Source organism: Phalacrocorax carbo, chromosome 2 (assembly GCF_963921805.1).
Source record: "Phalacrocorax carbo chromosome 2, bPhaCar2.1, whole genome shotgun sequence".
Lineage (NCBI taxonomy): Eukaryota > Metazoa > Chordata > Aves > Suliformes > Phalacrocoracidae > Phalacrocorax > Phalacrocorax carbo.
The window spans coordinates 35,760,410-35,780,312 of NC_087514.1; the positions used below are offsets into that span (position 1 = coordinate 35,760,410).

The 19,903-nt window shown below is 42.8% G+C and overlaps 1 protein-coding gene across 4 annotated transcripts in view; it reads right to left on the reverse strand.

Annotated features, from left to right (window-relative positions):
* Positions 1–10,418: 10,418 nt before the first annotated feature.
* The window catches only part of RDH10 (retinol dehydrogenase 10), a 32,905-nt gene continuing 23,420 nt past the window's right edge, over positions 10,419–19,903 (reverse strand). For 2 of the 4 annotated variants that reach the window (XM_064442546.1, XM_064442543.1), the window contains exon 6: positions 12,048–18,071. In XM_064442546.1, the coding sequence (XP_064298616.1) occupies positions 17,948–18,071 (124 nt within the window). In that variant the 3' untranslated portion in view covers positions 12,048–17,947. Of the gene's footprint in view, positions 10,681–12,047; positions 18,072–19,903 lie in introns of those variants that run through there. The other 2 variants (XM_064442545.1, XM_064442544.1) reach the window with 2 other exon arrangements.

Sequence of the window (19,903 nt, forward strand, 5' to 3'; positions counted from 1 at the left end):
AAGCACGTGGGCACACACACGGTGCTCCCTCCAATCCACTTACAGTGCACAGGTGGCAGGAATGTTGCTTGGCTTGGAAAGTTACAGTGTTAGTGCTTTGCCTGGCCAGCACAGAAAACTTCCTGTGTTTATGGTAAAATGACCAAAATCAAGGCCTGAGAAGATCCTTTTATAATCAAGATCATTTTCTATCCTGCAAGCAGAAAAGCAGAGGGGCATTGCAGGAGAGGGAGATTTTGTTAAGTGGATTAACATATTAACTGAAAATAAAGAATGGACATATTTGGAATTCTAGGATAATCTTGCTTTTCTGTTGACAATAGAAACCACTCATGCCTCTCTCCTCTGCTTTTTGTAGCACTCAAATTCATACTAGCCAGTTAATTCATGAGTTTATCTATGTTGTGCATAAAAAAAGATATGTCTATGCCTAGAGCACATGCTGACATTTGGGCCCAGATGATCTAGTGATTGGCATGTTTTGATTCAGCAACTACATGCTGAAAAGTTTACCAGAAGATTTATTTTTAAATACAAAATTGATCTTTTTTTTACTTAATTGCTTTATATTTTTTTTCCATACAGCATCTCCCTTTCATTTTGCCCATCCAAACTCATGAACCTGATCAGGGAGGGGATTTTTAAAAATCTCCTATAGCCTCCGCTTAACCTGAAATGTCAAACCTCCCTGCCCTCCCAACAGCAGTCCTGGTGCTGTGCCTGAGCCAGGCCAGAGCCCGAAGCAGTCTGAGCAGCGGAGACATCCCTCGGGGATAATGGTATCCACCCTGAGCTGTGCTGTCTCATCTTGGCCAGTTCCAGTCCTGGAGGTAACTCATTTCAGCTGTCTTGGGTATTCTGCTGGTGTGCTGTGACTTGCTGGCCGTCACCATATGATGTCCAGGCATGCACAGGCTTTTGGTTTTCCTCACGATCATGACTCCTGCTTGGCTTTTTCTACTGCAAATACATGTTTGGCTAAGCAAGCTGATACATGGATCTCCTTAGCGTGGCCCCCTCCTTCACATTGAAGCAGAATAGTCTCACAGGTGTCTGGAGGATCACTCCAGGACCTTGGCCTAGAGAATTATCTATGGTGTCCTCTCAGGACAGCACCCCAAAAGCCCACGGCTCCACAGGGGTACAGGGACTCTGCTGCCTGCGTCGTCTCTGAGTTGTGTTAATGAAGGTAGCTGAATTGTTTTCCCATCTGTCAGCCCTGAGGGGAGCATCTTGGTGCACACACTCAACACACAAGCCTTGGTGACCAGTTTTACCACTGCAGCTCAAAGTCGTGAGGGTTTCAGACCCTCCTCCCCCAGTCCATTAGAAAGCACAAGGAGCCCCATGGGGAAATATTTTGGCTACCCACCAGTGGCACAGCCATGGGTGCAGTGTGTCTGCTAGCCCATGAGCAGCCATTTACCCATGTATTGGGGCAGATCTACCCCATAACTCCTATCTACCCTACTCTCTTGCAACTTAAAATGATTTCCTCTTTCTGAGCCGCTAAGACAGGTGAAAACTCTCAAGAATTAATGAAAATAAATGCCATAGCATTCTCATGTAGGAACCTTCCAATGGGTTTATATGCATATGTGTGTGCATTTATATGCGTACACATGCGTGCACAGACTGCACCATTTCAGCAGGGGACTTTCTATTTTACATTCTACTCAGGCTAACACTTGCATTTTAATACCAGATATCACTGCGAGACATAATGAGAGTCATTAAATGTATTTATTAGCTTATTAAACTGAACTGCCTTCACTGTTGCAGCTGGCCTGTGTTTTATAGAAACTCCAGCAAATCCCCAAAGTCACACAACAGGAGCCCAACGCACTTTAGCTGATGACAGTGTAAATATCAAATTTACTAGGGCTAGCAAGTGGCAAACACAGTTCTGGTATGTTATTTAAAAACCTGCCATGAGGCATAGTACGTAATTCTCAACTCATAAGGGTAGAGTTGCTTTGGAAACAAACACGAGAAGAATTTGATAGATTTAGTGATATTTTCAGGGATACAGTTTAATTATAAGCAGTCAGCAAGCTCTTCGATACCAGCTGTAGGTCTGATCCAATGCCCGTTGAAATGAGAGAAAAGTCTTAAGCTGGTTATATGGGTAGGTCCAACATGGGTTTTAATCATAATACAGGAGACAAATACACTTGAAGCGCTCTCATCTTTATCAAAATCTATGTGGAAAATAAGTTTATTTTAGGTTCAGGAAGGAAGAGGGAGAGCCCTGGGGTGCTGGTTTTGTAAATGGGGTGTATCTGTGTGCGTGCAGGTAAATGCATTTATGGTTTTTCACTGGACAACATGCTTTTCTCACAGGCTGCTGTCTGCAATGCAGCTTTTTCTCCAATTTTTGGGATGGTGTGAGGACAATGGGAAGGGCTCCAACCATCTCAGACAATTATTGAGCTGTTCCTCCAGGGCAAAGACGAATGGGCAAGTCCCTGGAGTGATCGATAGATGCAGTATCAGCCACACTTTCGGCAGGAGATGGCTCTGCATCACCAAAAAGAAATCAGAAAGGGATTAGTCACAAGGAAGTACATCTTGTTTTGTTTTTTAAAAGCTCCTTTCAGCCAAACAGCCCTCTCAAACCTGGTCGGAAGGAGAGTCTCCCAGGGCATTGGATGAGCAATGCAGCCAGGTGAAGACAGAAAAGTTATTCAGCTGCCATGAGATAGCTGTGACTAAGAATGATGACCTCGCAAAACTGCTGTCTGCCTTAATCGAAAAAAAATAAATCCTGTGTGCCTTTTCACTCCCATTACAAGGAACTCACAAATGGGTTTGCATCATTTTCCATAAAGCAGAAGGAAAACCCCTGCTGAGGTATTTTTACTCTCACTTTATCTCACTGTCCTGCTCTAACACCCACAGTTCTCCTGAAGATACAGTCACTGCTTATTCAAAGTTCAAGTGTGGGGGGACCTTGAGCTGTCATGCCAAAACCTTCCCCCTTCCCCCACCACCCCCGCCTGAATCACTGGCAGCAAACATTATGGCAAAGGGTGTCACATTCTTCTTACTGTAATTCTGTAAAGCAGGCTACGATATTTTCTGAGATTTCTTGTAAAGCTTCATGCAAGCAATGGTGTGTGTGCGTACTTGTGCACGCACCCAGTTGCCAGTAAATCATCTTAAACTCACATGTTTGGAAAATTAATGGCTGATTTGGCTGTGTTTCTCATAATCATGTGTGTGTACTCAAATTATAATTGAAGATTTGCTTCTTCAGGCTTCGTTCTTCCAAGCTGATTGTTAAATTTCATACACAAACAACACAAAAGTGTATCCCCGATAGCTGAAAGGCAGGGATTATAAGTACCTACATCCCTATGCACACATTTTTATAATGACTTAGACTGACATGAGCCAGGAAATTCAGAATTAGGACTCACATGGCCTTAATTCATACCTTTGAACACACAAGTTCTTCTCTCTACAGGGCTGTATTTTAAAAATAGCCAGTGGGACTTAACCCCAAATTTCTGCGCAGCCCTGATTACATTGGCTCTTCTTTTTTCAGCTTTGTCTTTTACAGCCTTTCTTACTCATTTTTCAGAAGATAACACTTGGAAAGAGGGATTGGGAAAGGATTAATTAGTTTTCTATAAGACCAATGTTATTTTAGAAGTGCTGGGGTATTTTTTTCATTTTAACATACCTTAAGCATATGTATGTTTTATATGTTCTTATCAATACAGTGAAAAATATTGTAATAAACTGATCCAAGGACTCAACAGTTAAGAAATGCCAGAATGAACTGCTTGCACAAGCACTTTCACTTCTTTTATGGTTATGTACAGGGAGATGGCTTCCACTTAGGGTCAATCCCTGTTCACTCTGGTGCTTGCCCTTATCCCTCCCTCTGCCCTCCTTGTCTTCCCAGGTCCCTGTCACCTTGGCCAGCCAAGCCCAGTCCTCCAAAGCACTCATCATGAGGGTGGCCTCTCACCCCTCTTGCCCTGTTTTCCCACCCTGCCTCTAAGCTCCTGACCAGCAAAAGCCAGAGCCATCTCCCAGCTCTCCTATCAAAGCGTGGTTCTCACTGCAGACTCTGGCATAGCATGGTGGAGGGAAATGGGCTGTAGATCATACAATTATCATCTTGCACATACACAAATACACCCTCTGCCAGCAAGTCTGCCAAACGCCTTGCCTGCAGTCTGGCCAGGTCAGTAGAGGATACAAATAGCCCCAGTTTGCAGATGAAGGCAAAGGAAGGCCATAGGCACTAAGGGCAAGAGATGAGAGAGAGTTTAAAGCCAACCTGGCAGTATAGTACTTGAGCTGAGCAGCCCAGACACAGAGGACACCCTATGCATGCCCAGACCTGACTGCTCATGTGCAGTGAGTGGGGCTGATGTGCTGCAGAAGTTGTTTGTCAGGGAGCTGTGGACATCTGGTTGCTTGAGCTCCTCAAAATTCAGAAATTGGAAGATCTCTGGCTGCATGGAGGAAGAGGCTTACAGGTCTGCCTGGCCTGACTTAGGCAAAAAGCAAGAAATTGAATCCACGAGCTGCTCTCCCCAGTCACTTTATCACTGGGACATTAAGATGCACTCCTCCCCTCCCAGCTTGCTTTGAATGTTTGTTTGACCCATAGGACAAGAAAAGAAAGAAGAAAAATGGGTCCTTGAAAAAGAGTGTGTCTTTCTTCGAGGAAACAAGCCTGAAATGTTTTGACTGAAGAAGGAAGCAGTAGTCAAAGCTTTGCCACCTGTGCATGAGAAAGGACCTTTCCCACCACACAGCTTCCCAGAGTCTTCCTTGGCTGAAGCTGGGCCAGAAGCAAGCAAGGTTCTCAGGCCAGCAAGGCAGCACAGACAGGACCATGGCTCCACAGCTGAATATCGTGGGACTTGTCTGGAAAACAACCGAATTCTGGTCGCTTCTGTATTTTCTTTTTTAACTCAGTGACCAACCCATTTCAGAAATGCATTACCAAGGCTCCCCCAAAACAGGCTGTGCTATCGTGCCCCTTCCAATGCTACCCGGGTTATTCCTGCGTTGCTAAATTTGCCCAGAAATGTGATTCTGAGAACAGCCTGGGGAGAGGCAGTATCCTGAGTGGAGTGCTGGCTGACAGCAACGTGGAACAGGGAGAAAAAGGACTGTCACCTGCAGCTTGAGACCTCGAGGGAAAGCATAGTTTCAGAATTTTTTTGTAAGTAAACAGGATTGCCTCAGAGAGACAGCTGACTCCATCTTCGGTTTCCCGTGCAACACCTGCAGCTCCACAAATTTGGCTAAAGTTTGGGTCAAAAAAAGGGTAACATTAATATAATCAAAAGTAATGTAATGAATTTAACTGAGTGAATGGTTTCTAAATAGCCCAAGGTCTTTTGGGCTGTGGACTACTGGGATTCTGGACCTGAAACTTCTCAGTCTTTTCCAGAAATGCCAGTGGGCATTAGAAAGGATATTGAGTATATCCTCACCAACAGCTTGATTGACCCTGTGTTCCCAGGGAGCCTAGAAAGGCTTCCACCCACATGAAGACATTTCTAGTGCCCTCAGAAGTGCTTAAGGGCTTTGGCTCTTGCTCCCCATTTCCTACCAGGGAGCATGGGACCAGTGCTGAAGACCACAGTCCTGGCATTGCCCACCATCCAGCTGAATAGAAAGAGCTTGCAGGATCCACATCCTGAAAAGAAACATCTCCGAATCATATCCTTAGTATTCCCTTAACTCTGTATCATCTTACTTACTTTGTCCAGTTCCTTAAGATGCATTTTTATTCCCAGCTTTGCTCACTGCATGTTCCAGAGCTCTACAGGTTTCTCTCCATCGATCTGTTCCTTGGTTTACATCTCTCAATACTGATATTCTCCTCGGCTGAAAGGATGTTGTCTCCCCCCGCAACCCTACATCTTCTCACAAATCTTTGAAAAACCCCTGATGATAAAGACCAGCTTGTTGGTTATTTTCACTGTGTTGGCAGGTAAATCAGCCTGGAGGAACAAGGAGCTTTCTGCCCTTCTGCCGCTGCCAGCGGTCTCCAAGAGTACAGAATAGCAAAACAAGTACCTCTAAGAAGCTTAGGAAATGAGGCAGTCTGTGTAATTTCAGGTAAAATGTTTCTTTACACTAGTTGCTTTGTGTGGTCAGCAACTGTGATGGGGTAGAGAAGCCATGGAAGCCATTTTCTTGCCTTTTGGCAGAGGCAGCATCAACTAGCTGGATTTAATATAGTACCACTTATGACAAATATATGCAAGACTGCTGCGTTAGAAAGCGTTAAAAAATTGCTTGCCACATGGACAGATTTTACACAGAATAAGCTGTGTGGTTTGGATGCAAATTCAGGGTACTGAATGAGAGGAGGCAAGGCTGAGAGTTTCGTGGCGTGCATGTGTGTGTGTCCATACCCAGTACCTCTCTACAAATCCCACATTATAAGCTGTATCATTTCAAACTGAAGAAGCTCAAGAAAATATTGTCAGAAGCAACTGGTGTGTCCAGGAAATAACAAAAAAAAGTCTGAGCAGCAATTTGAGCTTATGCTTTGTGTAGAAGTCTCAAACTTGAGACTGTGAAAGCATTTTGCTTTATCTTTGATTCAAGACACAAGCTGCTCAGTTCGCTAACACAGCTCAGAGCCCCCAGGTTCTCACATGGTTTGCTCCTGTAACCCAGGCATTTAGCTGAAGGTTCCATCCCACTGAGCTATTTTTATTACCCTGGGTTTTTGTTTATCTCCCAGTAGAGGAGCATTTTCAAACTCATTGATACACTTTTTGGGTATTAGCCATAGGGATGCTGAGCACACAGGTGCTCTGAAAGACGTGCAGTATTAGGTTACACAATAACTCTGATGTGATCTTTTTACTTTTGGGTCTGATTGCTTAAAAAAAATAAAAAAGAAGAAAATGCAGCAATTGGCTACATTTTATTAGAGTTTTCTGTCCAGCAAACAGGCCAGAAGAATTTCTTAATCCTATATGTTTCATTTTGGGACCTTATGTGTAATATCAAACAGATTAAATGAATTGCATCACTCTCTGATTCAGCATATGCAGACCCTTGCTGTTGAAGTTTCCCAGTCAATCCATCCTCTTCCCCCCAGTCATAAATAAAGTCAGGAGTGGAAGATTCCCTTCAAGGAAATTTATCTCTTTGACAGTCATACAGGTGGCGAAGTTAATGTTAAGTCTCAAGAGAACTTGGTTGGTAAGAATGGCCCTGCAATAACTAACCACAATGATTTACAAGGGACTAAATTGCCAGATTAGGCCTTGATAATTTTTCAACTCTTGACTTCATTATTACCTTGTGGATCTGGATCTTACATCACCTCTAGGAATGCATGGGATCAAATTAAAGTGGAAACACCTGGTTGAAAGTCAGTTCAAAATACAGATTTAAGAACTAGGGGGCTATTTTTGTGTGCTGGATCTGCTTTTCATGCATGGTAGACAGCTATAAAATTCTGTTTCTCTGTGTTTGAGCTTTGTTTTCAAATGCCAGTCTGCCTTGCATGTGCGCTTGCTAATAACCACTGCTCTTTGCAAGCACACTCACTGCTTAGATGTCTACAGATCTGACATGTGAAGCAGATTTAGTAGTTAAATGAAGTGTCCGAGTGAAGTAACCTGCAAACTCAAAGACTTAGACCAGGATGAAAATCTGTGGTTTGATCTAACACAGCATGACTATCCAGGGAAGAAGGCAGAGGTACTCATGCAGGAAGGATTTGCAAAGAAGTGAGATGATCCAGTAGTTAAGATGACATGCAAACCATTTTTTTTTTTTTTTTGTAATATGTGCTATCCAAATAACAGTTTTTACCAGGAATTTGTAGCCCAAACAGTGCTTGGAGGCACAGCGGGCAGTGATTTAATGACTGGAGACACAGTACCGCAACACAGCATTGTCTGAGGAAGGTCTCCTGCAAGCCTTTATGCCTTCCTCCCTTTACATCTCAGTTGTCCTTCTCCAGCTCTTCTGCTTGGCTGGGGAGCTGCGGCCTGAATTCACAGCTGGGTTACCATGAGCCAGGGACTTCAGCACTGGCATAGGACAGGCAGAGCCATATGACAGAACGGCAGTAGGGCCCTTTCATGGGACACCAGGAGGAAAGTCAACAATTTGTCTACTCCAGACTGCTGCCAGGCCGTCTGACCTTTGGGATTGTTCTGCTGCTGCTGGCATGCAAGCAGTGGCTGTTTCAACAGCAAAAGCCTCCACCTCCCAATGAATCTCACTAATTTTAATGGGAGCCTGCCTGGACGGCTTCAAGTGACAGATCTGTCCTAACAACTTTGATCTTTGAAAAGCAAGCAGTTCAACCACGGTTGCAATATGGAAGGGCTTCACTTGATCTGGAGCCATTCCACGAGGGAACTGCTGCACACGGCTGACAGCACTGGTGGGCATGACATACTGGTCAGAGACCAGGGTACTGGTGAGACTGGGAAGGGCTTGTCTCCATGTTTCATCAACTTATGCCTCGCTTTGTCTGTTTTAAGGGGTCAGGTTCTCCCATGTGTGGTGTCTTTCTTCTTGAAAAAGCTGCATGTGCGACTGGTTCCTACCAGGGGAGAAGGAAAAGGTGCTTGACAGAAAATGACTGCCTATGGAAGCCCTGGAGCTGCCTGCAAAACCCACTGCCCAAGGAGTCAGAGATTCTTAGCTATCTATATACACTCCTGTTCATGCACATATATTCTCACACTCTTTTTCTGCCAGGTGAAATGGGTGTTAGGATATGTGCTTTCTGCCTATGACCTTGTGTTTTATTTTTCTGGGGCTAGAAATGTTTTCATAGGACTGTAGGTGGACAGTGCAGCACAAAGGCTCAAGGGGCAACTTCTCCGGAAAAGGCACACCTGTCCGCAGGCCGGCCTACAAGTGGTAACTATCGCTCCTGTTTTGCTGTGGGCACTTGAAACTTCTCGATGTAGTCTGGAAGAGAAGAAAACGCACGAAAATGATGGTAAATAACTTCCCTTTTGTCCTCGTGAGAATGACACAACAGATGGGGAGGTCTCACATTGCCCGTGTGGTTCGGTTCTTGGCCTGGGTCAGGCCCCTCGCCCCTGGTAGGGAGAGGAGGTGGTGGGGATGCAGCACCTCAGCAGGTGAGAAACCTCAGAGTCCTGACCATGACACTGGAATTGTCTTCAGGGAGTGGGACTCAAGGAAAAACTCCAGACAGTGACAGAACAGGAAGTTACAGCAGCTGTAGGAGCTGCGGTTAATGAATTTCCCAGTGGGGCTTTAGCTTTTGCTCTGCCTTGCTCCCTCTGGCCCAGAGTGCCGTATTAGTTTCTCCGCTTCCCAGCCATCCCGGTCCCACAAGCTGTTTCGTGTAAGAATTTTCAAGGCAGCAGATTGTGTTATGAGTCCCTAGTGAGAGAATAATTTTAGGTCCGATTCCAAATATTTAGTAACAAAGGCTTGGCTTCCCAAGGTGAATCCCAGGAACACTGACAGCATCTCCAAATCTGATCATTCTAGCATCAGGAGGAAGGCAAAAATGAAAATATGCATTTTTTGAGAAAACCAGAAACTTGGGTCCCACAAGATCAAGGGTTGTGGAATTTCATGGGTAATTTTGCCCCTTCAGAAAAAAGGGGCTGCCTTGGCTGACCTGACCATTCTTACTAGATGCTCAAGGCCTTCAGAGAATCTTCATCACAGGGGACTGCATATATTTATAATACTAAAAAGTGAGAGAAGGTTAAAAGCTGCCTGTTGGAGTGACTCTGCAAACACTTACCTTCAAGTCTATTGTACTTGTTAATTTCAGCTAAAATCTTGTGTCTTTTCCAGGAATGGAGAACTTGGGCACAACTTTTCTTCCAGTCCCTGTCCCTGACCCAGTCCCAGTCCCAGTCCCAACCTCAGTAGGACAGTGACTTAGTGAAAGTTACTACTGTTCTCTTTTGGTAAAGGAGAAATGAGTTATTTCCTTGAGAAGACACCATTTCACCAACAGCTGTGGCTCAGAAGTGCTCTGCCTATAAATAAGGTTTCCATATTAAAATATAGCTCAAATTAGTTTTAAAAACTTACTCCCAAAGCTTATAACCTCTTCACAGTCCTGACATTACTGCAGAGAGCTTAATTTGTTCTCTTATCTAGTAAGGACACTTGCACATTTTCTAATTGCTCCACTTGATCTAGTTTGCTACACAAAATAAAGATGTGAAAGAACGCTAGACCAGACTGAACTATCGCTTGAACAACCTGCATTTTCAGAACCCCCCCTAATATTCCTCAGAAATTCCCAGTTTAGCCCTGGGACTAATAAAGTGCCTTATTTTGCATGTGCTAACAGATGATGTATTATATAAGGCACACGTTATTTTTTAAATGTCAGAATTGTTAGTTAAACAACCAGAGAAGTGGTCACTTCTGTAAGTTCAGAATTAAAATATAGACAACAATTGTTTAAATTATTTTTATTTTGAGTTGCTGCAAGCAGAGAAAAGCTGGCATTTCTTATCAGGTTGTTTGAATTGTGGATACAAATGAGAGATGAGAAAATCCATGTATCAGTGTTTTTGCTGGACTGTTCTGGTTTATGAGCCCTCCGCTGGAAGCCATGGTCTCATCTTCCTCATGCTTATTTCCCACCACTGTGAGCACTTGCTGGACAAGAAGCTGCCAGTCCTCAGCATTTCAAGTATTGCAGTTCACAGGCAAGACCTGGGAAAGCAGAGCCCTTGAGGAAACACTGGTTCCTTGGAGCCATAGCTGCACTGGGGCTCCCATTGTTGCTACCAGAAGCGATGCTGAACTAGCAGGAGTAACAAGACAAGAACTGGTGATGAAACCTCTGTGCAGACACCCACAAAATGATGAGCACTGACACTAGCTTGATTCTGGGATACTTGGGAGACCTTAATTCCATCTTCTCTGATCCTGCTGTTGACATGAAACATCTCACCTTACACGCCAGAGGTTTAACTAGGCAGGAGCTCCTTTCTAAGGCAGCTGGATAGGTCAATATTCCTGGCTCTCGGTGTGGCAGGAAAATTGAACATCCTAATCACTCTGGCAAGCTTCTGCCTGCCCTTTAACTACTGATGTATGTAAAGACCTGACTTTTATCGAGTAAGGTTTGTTCTAAACAGCATAAAATAGAACAGGTTTAAGCTAACTTTGCTTATCTGTAGCTTAAGTGGACGTGTCCCAATAAAGGTCTGTAATTATCTTCTATGGGCTTGTTTAGACTTAACAGTTGGTGTAGATGAGAGTACAACAGGCATTCAAAATGCACTGGTTAGTCCTGAGTAAGTCCCAGAGCACAGAACTTCTTACTCCAGAGCACTGTTCTTGTTTAAGTTAGACTGGAACAGTTTATGCTTATTGCAGAACATAAGGGCACACACACGCATGCACAAACACAGGCACACACTTAAGTGTAGTTCTTCCAGAATAACTTCTGAGCAGGATGTGTGTAGATGAGGACTGGTAGATGAGCCCAGGACTGTGGCTGCTTGCAGCTGCAATGAGAAGAGAGGGCTGGATGCCAGCACACGAGCGGGACGCTGTGCATGCATGCACTCTACAACAGAAGCTGCTAGCACAGGGTATGGAGGGGAGATCCCTAGACCCATCTTAGCACCCCATTCTTCCTCTCCCACTGAAGACCTGTTCCCTGATGCAGCTACTAGCTTTCCTTGTGGCTCAGCTCTAGCTATTCCCTATGTCCCACTGCCACAGCAGCTTTTATTGATAATTGGATTAGGAAAGAAAGGCTCCAGTTATCCCAGTGCCATAGACACTGGCCCAGGCACATCGTTTGCCAAAATGTTTTCAATCAGAACAGGCTAATATTTTGAAGGCAGTTTAGTCAGCCTGTACGGACAGGGATGCGTTTAAAGGTTTCATTTTTTCAAAATACATTGCGTCTTCTTGGCTAAGAGCTACAATTGCCCTGTCTAGGAAAAGGGAAACAAGTATCCTGCCAACTGAATTTATGCACAAACACAGGCGCGCGCACACACACACACTTGATCCTGGCTTCTGCACATTCATCATTTAGCTCAAAAGCTTTTTTTTTGTGTGTGTGTGGAAGAAATGAATTGTTTGTGTATTGTCAGCATTAAGCAGATAGATAAGTATGTAAGCCGGAATGTTACTTCTAAAGTTATTTTAAATATTTGGGTTGTCCACTTAAACTATGTTTAAAAAAAGTTAGTACAAATTTCTCCATTTCTTTGATGGCACGATAAAGCCATACTTTCTGTCATTACATACATCAGCATTTAATGGCCAGGCTGAAACATAACAGGCTAATTATGATACCAGGTTTGGGGGTTTTACATAGTGACATAAAACATACACGTTGTTGGGGACCATCCCTAGATTCCCCAATTTTTTTTTGCGAAGGAGGGCAGCAGCTGTGTGACTAAACGCCAGGAATTTGGGGTTAGGAGCTTCATGACAAAGTCAGCCTTAAATCAGGTGCCCTCATCAAACAGTTCTGCCTAACCCCCTGTTTCAGGGGCTGTTAGAAGACCTTATCTCTGTGATAGACAGTTTTATTTCCTGTTCATGGGGTATGAACTTGGCAGCAACGGAAAACTGAGCAGAGCCCCAAAGTTTCTGTACTTGGAAAATTTGGGTTTAAAGCATTAATGGACAGAAACAGACTCTGAGGATAAATACTTACCAGACTACCTTTTGTGTTACGATCATCCAGTTTTGTTGTACAGATGCTTAGGACTTGTCTACTCAGAGAGATGGGGAAAAATTAGGAATCAAATTCAGAGGTTAATTTAATGTTTTTATATGCTTTAAACTCTTGTGCAGATGCACACTTTTAGAACCACAGTGGTCCATAACTTAATCCTCTTTGTGTGTTCACTACACAGCTTTGATTCCTCTGATTTTCCTCAAGTTGCTCCTAAAGACAAGGCTCGTCAGATTTTGTCTACGCACAAAAGCTACGGCAAGCAATGATGGTGCTTGAATGTAAAGAATAATGATTGCTCCTGAATTATCTATTCATTATGAAGTAAAAGGGTATCGTTCCTGATTAGCTTACCCCACTTAAAGGTCTTCTGCACAAGTCAGTATGATGTAAGTTAAAGTACGTACTTAGTCTGCATTAACAACTCTACATACACCGTCTGAACAGGCCTAACAGGGTGTGGGGGAAAGCACGATTTTTACTATATTTGGCATCTAGCTTATGGGCTCCAATCCACAGCTAAATTCATACATAAAATAACCAACAAGTACATGGTACGAGAAACTAATAACATTAAAAGCAAAGATATTTGAAGGCCAAACTTGTTTTATCTCACTCCAACTACTTAACGGGCACACCCAGTCTAGTAACCTGGCGACCCCAGACTCCTTTTAAAGACTAGGGAACAGAAGAGAAGGAAGACTCACTTTGAGAACAGCTCAGATTTTACACGGATAAATTTGCTCCCCCAGACACCTTTATCATACAGATAGAGGAAAAATCTAGGTTTACAGTCTTCTATTGAGCTACATAAAGTTAATGAAATTAACCGAGGCTCCACTTCCCATTGGGACTGTCCATATAGGAGGTGGGTATAGGAGATGTGAATTCAGATTACTCTACATTTCCTTCCTACATGGTCAAGCTCATAAGAAATGCTAATTCACATTCATAGTGTGTCTACTAACCAGAAACTAGGCTCCCTTTTTTTCTGGAAGAATCACAGAATGGTTGAGGTGGGAAGGGACCTCTGGAGGTCATCTGCTCAAGCAGGGCTACCTAGAGGCGGTTGCCCAGGACCATGTCCAGATGGCTTTTGAATATCTCTGTAGAGACTCCACAACCTCTCTGGGCAACCTGTGCTAGTGCTTGGTCACCCTCACAGTGAAAACGTGTTTCCCAATGTTTAGAAGGAACCTCCTGTTTCAGCTTGTGCCCGTTGCGTCTTGCCCTGTCTCTGGGCACCACTGAGCCTGGTGCTAGAGAACTATTTGTATAGACATTTACGTGGGAACTACACAGACAAATTCTCCAAGTGTAAGCCCAGAACTAAGCTACCACAAGGTAAGCCTGGCTGTGAGCACACTTCGGACGTACCGGTTATATTGCAGCAACTGTCTATGCACATATACTTACCACAGGGCAAATCTGAGGAATTTTATTCCTCAGAGAGGGAAAAGTTCTCTCACACCTTCTGAGATTTGGTTTAAACAGAACACATACAAACCCTTAAGGTACCATTCCTCTGACCAAGCACAGATAATGATGTCTGAACTGGTCATGCAGACATCTTCTGTGGCAAGACGACTTTGGGACTGGACTCTTTTCATTAGTGCCCAATGACAGCACCGGGGAAATGGGCACAAGTTGGAACGCAGCAAGTTCCACCTCAATATGAGGAAAAGCTTCTTTCCTGTGAGGGTGACAGAGCAGTGGAAGTGGCTGCCCAGGGAGGTTGTGGAGTCTCCTTCCCTGGAGATGTTCAAAACCCACCTGGATGCGCTCCTGTGCCCCCTGCTCTGGGTGTGCCTGCTCAAGCAGGGGGGTTGGACAAGATGATCTCCAGAGGTCCCTTCCAACCCCTACCACTCTGTGATTCTGTGAGAAAGCAGCCAGCTCCTGTGTTGTGAAAGTATCTAATCATCAGACAGGAACACAAACTAAAACACCCCAAAAAACTCTAAGTCCCTAAATCAGGTAGCCCCGATTTCTCTCCACTGACTGTTAACTAGGGTTAACAGCACCATTGTAGATGTGCCAAGATAAGGGTGTGATTTGTCCTGCTTAAGGGGAAGTACAGTGCTATAGAATGATCTTCAAACACCTCATATACATGACTATAAGCTTAGCACCATTAAGATAGAAGCTTTCTGAGAACACTTTCATCAGCTGCCTATCCCATCTGGTTGCTACAGCAAGACAAAGACAGGAAGATACCAAGAGACGCGCCCATATTGGCTCATCTGGATGTAACAGTAAACTTTTGCAGCATCGTCTTACAGAATGAAGGAAAACATTCCTACACCTAGTTACTAGTTTAAAGTATTAATTTAAACTTTTACCTGAGCTACTTAAACTGCACTGGCTTTGCGCTGAAATAATTCAGTCTATCAGTTAATTGGTGTAGAGCCACCACCCTGTAGAGACACAGTAATTCTCATAGTTTCTGACTGTAGTGCTAAAGAAAACTCTCAGTATCACATGGTATTTGCAGCTGTTTAGGGTAAACTAAAGAGGGGAAACCCCAGTTCCCACTCCATCCTCAGTCACAAGTCTTCTCTTCCTGCTTCATAGGAGTCACCCGTGCAACTGGAAACCATCAAGTCAGCCAAAAACCCTCTCGGACAGGTGACCAGCTTCTTTATGTGCTGTTTTTTTAAGGTGTGACTAGAGGTGACAGAAGTTTCAGGATTGTTTCTAAAGCAGCCTATCTACATCAGGAGAAACTGACACTTTGAATTTGTTTCTCTGGAGGCTTGAATTGAATTTAAGCCCAGTCTCCCATTTTTCAAGACAAGCACTATCCATTTTGTTAAGGTTGGAACCATAGCTGCCTCCAGGGATGTTGTGGGCAATAACTTTGATATTACTTGACAAACTAGAATAATATGAAATTAGGCTCAGAGATTCTCCCCACAAGCTCTTAAGCAATTCTCACCAGATCTACAAGGTATCTGGTATCCCCTTTCTCTATATGTAACTAATTGACTTTTGAATAGAAGGTGAAAAGTTAAGGGTCTGAAAAAGTTTTAGAAACGTGCTCACAGAGCACACCACGCACAAGCCACCCCTCAGCCACACAGTTCAAGAACTGAGATGGACCATCATATTTCTGGAATGGTAGTACAGAAACCAGGATGACAAAGTATTCAATAATTAAAGTAGAGCCCTACAAGCCCTGGAACCTACTTTTTAAGTAAGTCTATAACCATTGTAAATTGGCACAATGTTTTATAGAAACTTGATATTACTGGGCAGCTTCTTTTTTTTCATGTTATATCAGGCTAATAAGTGTCCTGAGTATCAATATATTAAACTTTAAAAGTTGCTTCTTAGTCCAAGACAGCAATATAGATTGAGACATCTTAGAAAGAAGTGTGCTTTAAAATGATGCTATATAATAGAATGAAATTTGCTGTACTTGCTTTTAGTGACTTTGCTGTAAGAACACAGGAGTTAATTTGGCCCTGGGGAAGTCATTAAGAAGTTTTTTCAAAAGAGCATGGAATTTGGAGTAAGGGTTAATGTAAACAGTTTCTTCTACTTTAATTTCTAAACAGGCTTAGTTAACAACACTATTCTCCACACAGATACCTTTTTTTTGTATGTATGATATATATATGAAGCAATAACTGCAGCTGTACTGAAACAGTATTTACATTTAAATTCATTAAAACTGCATCCACACTGGGTCATTTTTATGTAGATCTAAATGAAGCTCTATAGAAAACCAAAATGAATATTATTCAAAAGCTCTTTGACCAGTTACTTCATCGATGAGTTTACAAACTATAGAAAACTGTCAGCTCCTAAAGCCTAATTTCACAGTACTTAGTGATAGACTTAAGAGATTACACTGTAAACCATGTAGCTGATGAACTGGATACAGGAACTGAGCAATAAATATTTGAACTGTGTTGATACTAAAGAGCTACGGAACAGGCACAAGTAGTTTGCATTAGTTTAGTCTTTCAAGGAAGCATTGCAATCACTGTTTTAAGGAAAAGGTGGCTCACTTTAATAACCACAGGCATTGGTCACTATTTAACAAGACATTCTAAAAAAGTAATCACAATTTGTCTGATAGTAGTTTACAAGTGGATGGTATACATTAAGATACAGAGGTAGAAGTTCACTTTTACAATGCTTCACTAATACAGATTACCAAATTATTCAAGGCACAAAATTGTTTGCTTTACAAAAAATACTGTAAAAATGTCATTTGCTGTTCTAAAATGTGAGTACAACTCAAAAAAAAATCTTTACACCCTTCCATATTCCGCATGTAGAGTTGCATCAGGCGTTATTCTATTTTTCCTTTGCTAATAATTGGCATATGACCAGCACTTACATAAACAGTTTGTATCTCAGCTGAGTTGCTTTGTCTTTTAGGCACAAGTCCAGTTACAGAAATTTAATACAACAACTTCCTTAGGGGTGGGAGAACTCTGTCAGAAGGAAGAATGAGGAGGAAGAAAAGAAACATATAGTCCATAGTATTAGTTGGACTCTGGCATATAGAGGGAAACAGAACAAAGCATATTTCAAATCAAGTGACTTGAAAAAAGTCAGTTTCAATCACTGACTGCATTCCTAGAAAACCAGATGCCCAGTACAAGTTTGCTCTGAGAGTATGAGACATTCACTTGCCTTTGAATTGGCAGAGATTTACAAATTTCTTTTTATCTTTGTTTAAAAAGAACACGCACAATTGCTACAAAAGAGAATTACACCACAATTTGGCCATGTGTCCTTTAGAGCTCTTGGGTGAACGTGAAGAGGTGCATTCAGAAACTGTCCTTGAATTTGCTAAGAGGTCATAAGCAGTAGCTTAAATCTCAAGTTTTCCCTCCCTCCCCCTTCCCAATTAACATAGGGAAAGACAAACAATTTCTGAAACATTGCATCTTCTAGTTGGAGACAGCTCTTATCAGCCTCAGCATGCTGAGGAAGAGACATGACACAGTGCATCCCTACAAGAAGTAGTATGACTAGTTTACTGTACATACAGTGATATTCTAAAGGACGACGGTGGCAGCTACACGGTAAATTCACTTTGCTTACCTATCACATTTTCCAAGTACTCTAGTCAGTTTTATTTACAGTATATAAAAAACCCATTGATTTTTAGAGTTCAATACACAGGTTTAGGACCCAAGAGAATGCCACAGTAAGATGTTGACATTTGCATCTGTTAGATGCAAGTGCACTTCGCAATTCAGTCATGTAATATTTTCATATTCACCTCTAAAGGTTAGTCCATCCAAAACAGTGTTAAATTCCATTTTTTGCTTCATTGTTGTTTGTAGCCTGTTTCCTTTGCGCGATGAAAGGGTACATACACTTGTCTGCACCCAAAAACCGGTACATGCATACAACTGCTTCAAAGGGCAGAATACTGTGAAAAAGAGGTTATAAAAGTGTTAGAAGACAGCACAACAAAACCCTTCTGCTTCCACTATGTACTTGGTCTCCTTAAAAGCAACATAATACCTATTGGAAAGGCTTCCTAACAGACTTAAAGGATTTTTTTTTTTTTCCTCGGGGATACTTACAGAGAAAATTGAAATTCTGGAGTCCCAACCACACTGGCAAGCAGAAAGGAGGAAGAAGCTGCTTATTCACATGCCTCCAGTTTAGAGCAGATTTCCTGCTGCTTCTTCACAAGCAGTGTGATAGCTTGTTTTAAAGGGGGGGGAGGGGGTAGGGGGGCAAGAGCATCACAGAAGGCCTACTAAAAGGAAAGCATCTGCTCAAAGCCACATCAGCAGAGGTCATCAGACATTTAAGATAATCTTTAATGTGGGATTAGTGTTAGTTAATGCCATTCTTTGATCACCAGATGTCTAACAACCTTGACTTACATTCTAAACTCAATCATCTACCCTCAAAAAGAGAGGCCTGAAGTAAAGAGAGCAATTTCCTTTTTCCCCCTCCAGATAAAATTCCAAGAGGTGACTATGTGACGGATACCTGGCGACAGACCCTCCCCTCCTTCCCACATCCACAAAATATTACCTTTATTTTATTTACTTTATTTATACTGAGTACAGTACTCAGGATCTCTGGTGAAGGACTAAGATGGGATTTCCTCAGCCCCAGCAAACAGCAGCAGACATTCATTCAGTGGAAAGCAATGCACAGAGTCTAGCCATTAGGAGTAATGACCACTGAAACACTGAGAAATAGATGTCACTGGTACAGGTGTCCTTGCTGCCAGTAGTACTGCTTGTGCAGTAGCCACTGGAGGGCCTTTGATCTAAGTGCTGCTGCCTGGGGCACAGATTATGCAGAAGCTTTGATCTCCCTGTTGGAAGCTAAAGTACTGAAGCAAGACCCTTTGGGTAACGGGCCTTTGATGTGACTGTTGCTGCATAAGGCACTGCTTGCACAGAGAGCACTGAAGCACCCTCTGAGCTTCTGGGTGAGGAAGCTAGTTCTTAAAGATGCTGACAGTGGTCTTGATTTGTTGACAGAAGACACACATACTCTCTTCCAGGAAAGAGGTGAGCACTGCAGGCTCCTCTAGTCTTTGGTGATCCTGCCCACCATTAGAGACTTGAGGCAGAGGAGAACCACTGCCTTGTAAGTACAATAAAAATCACCAAGGTTCTTAGTTTCAACCACCCCTTGCAGAAAGAAAATAAGACAATGCTATGTTTTCAAGGTTCCTCCTACACACTAGAGATTAAAAAAAAAACACAAACCAAAAAAAACCCCAAACCAAAAAAACCCCAAAACCCACAACAAAACACAGACAGCTGTGAAGCTGTTCTCTATAAACTAGAATGCAATTGATGTTGCACAAGTGGAATTGAGACAACGGCTCTATTACCTTGCACCACTGAAATGTCAGCCTGGTTACAGATTAAACAGAGTTCCCATCCAAAACCTGTAGTGCACTACAGGACAAAGGAGGTAATGGCTTTAAATAGCCCTTCCTCCAAACTTACAGTCTGAAAACAGTTCTGAAAATCTGCACATTCAGTTTGTCTACCCTATCTGTGCAAGTCCTAGAGAATCCACAGGCAGGCCCTCCTACACACTGGTTCTAGAGACAAACAGCTAGAGGTTCCTTTGCTGGAAGCTGCCTCATGCCCCATTCCTAAAGAGGGACCCAAACAAAGGAAAGAGAAGTCTGTTGAAAAGAAAATAGGAATATAAGGAGAATGGAAGATACCAGAAGGGTAAAACAAGGATGCATAATACACAGGGTCTCAGTTTTATGGA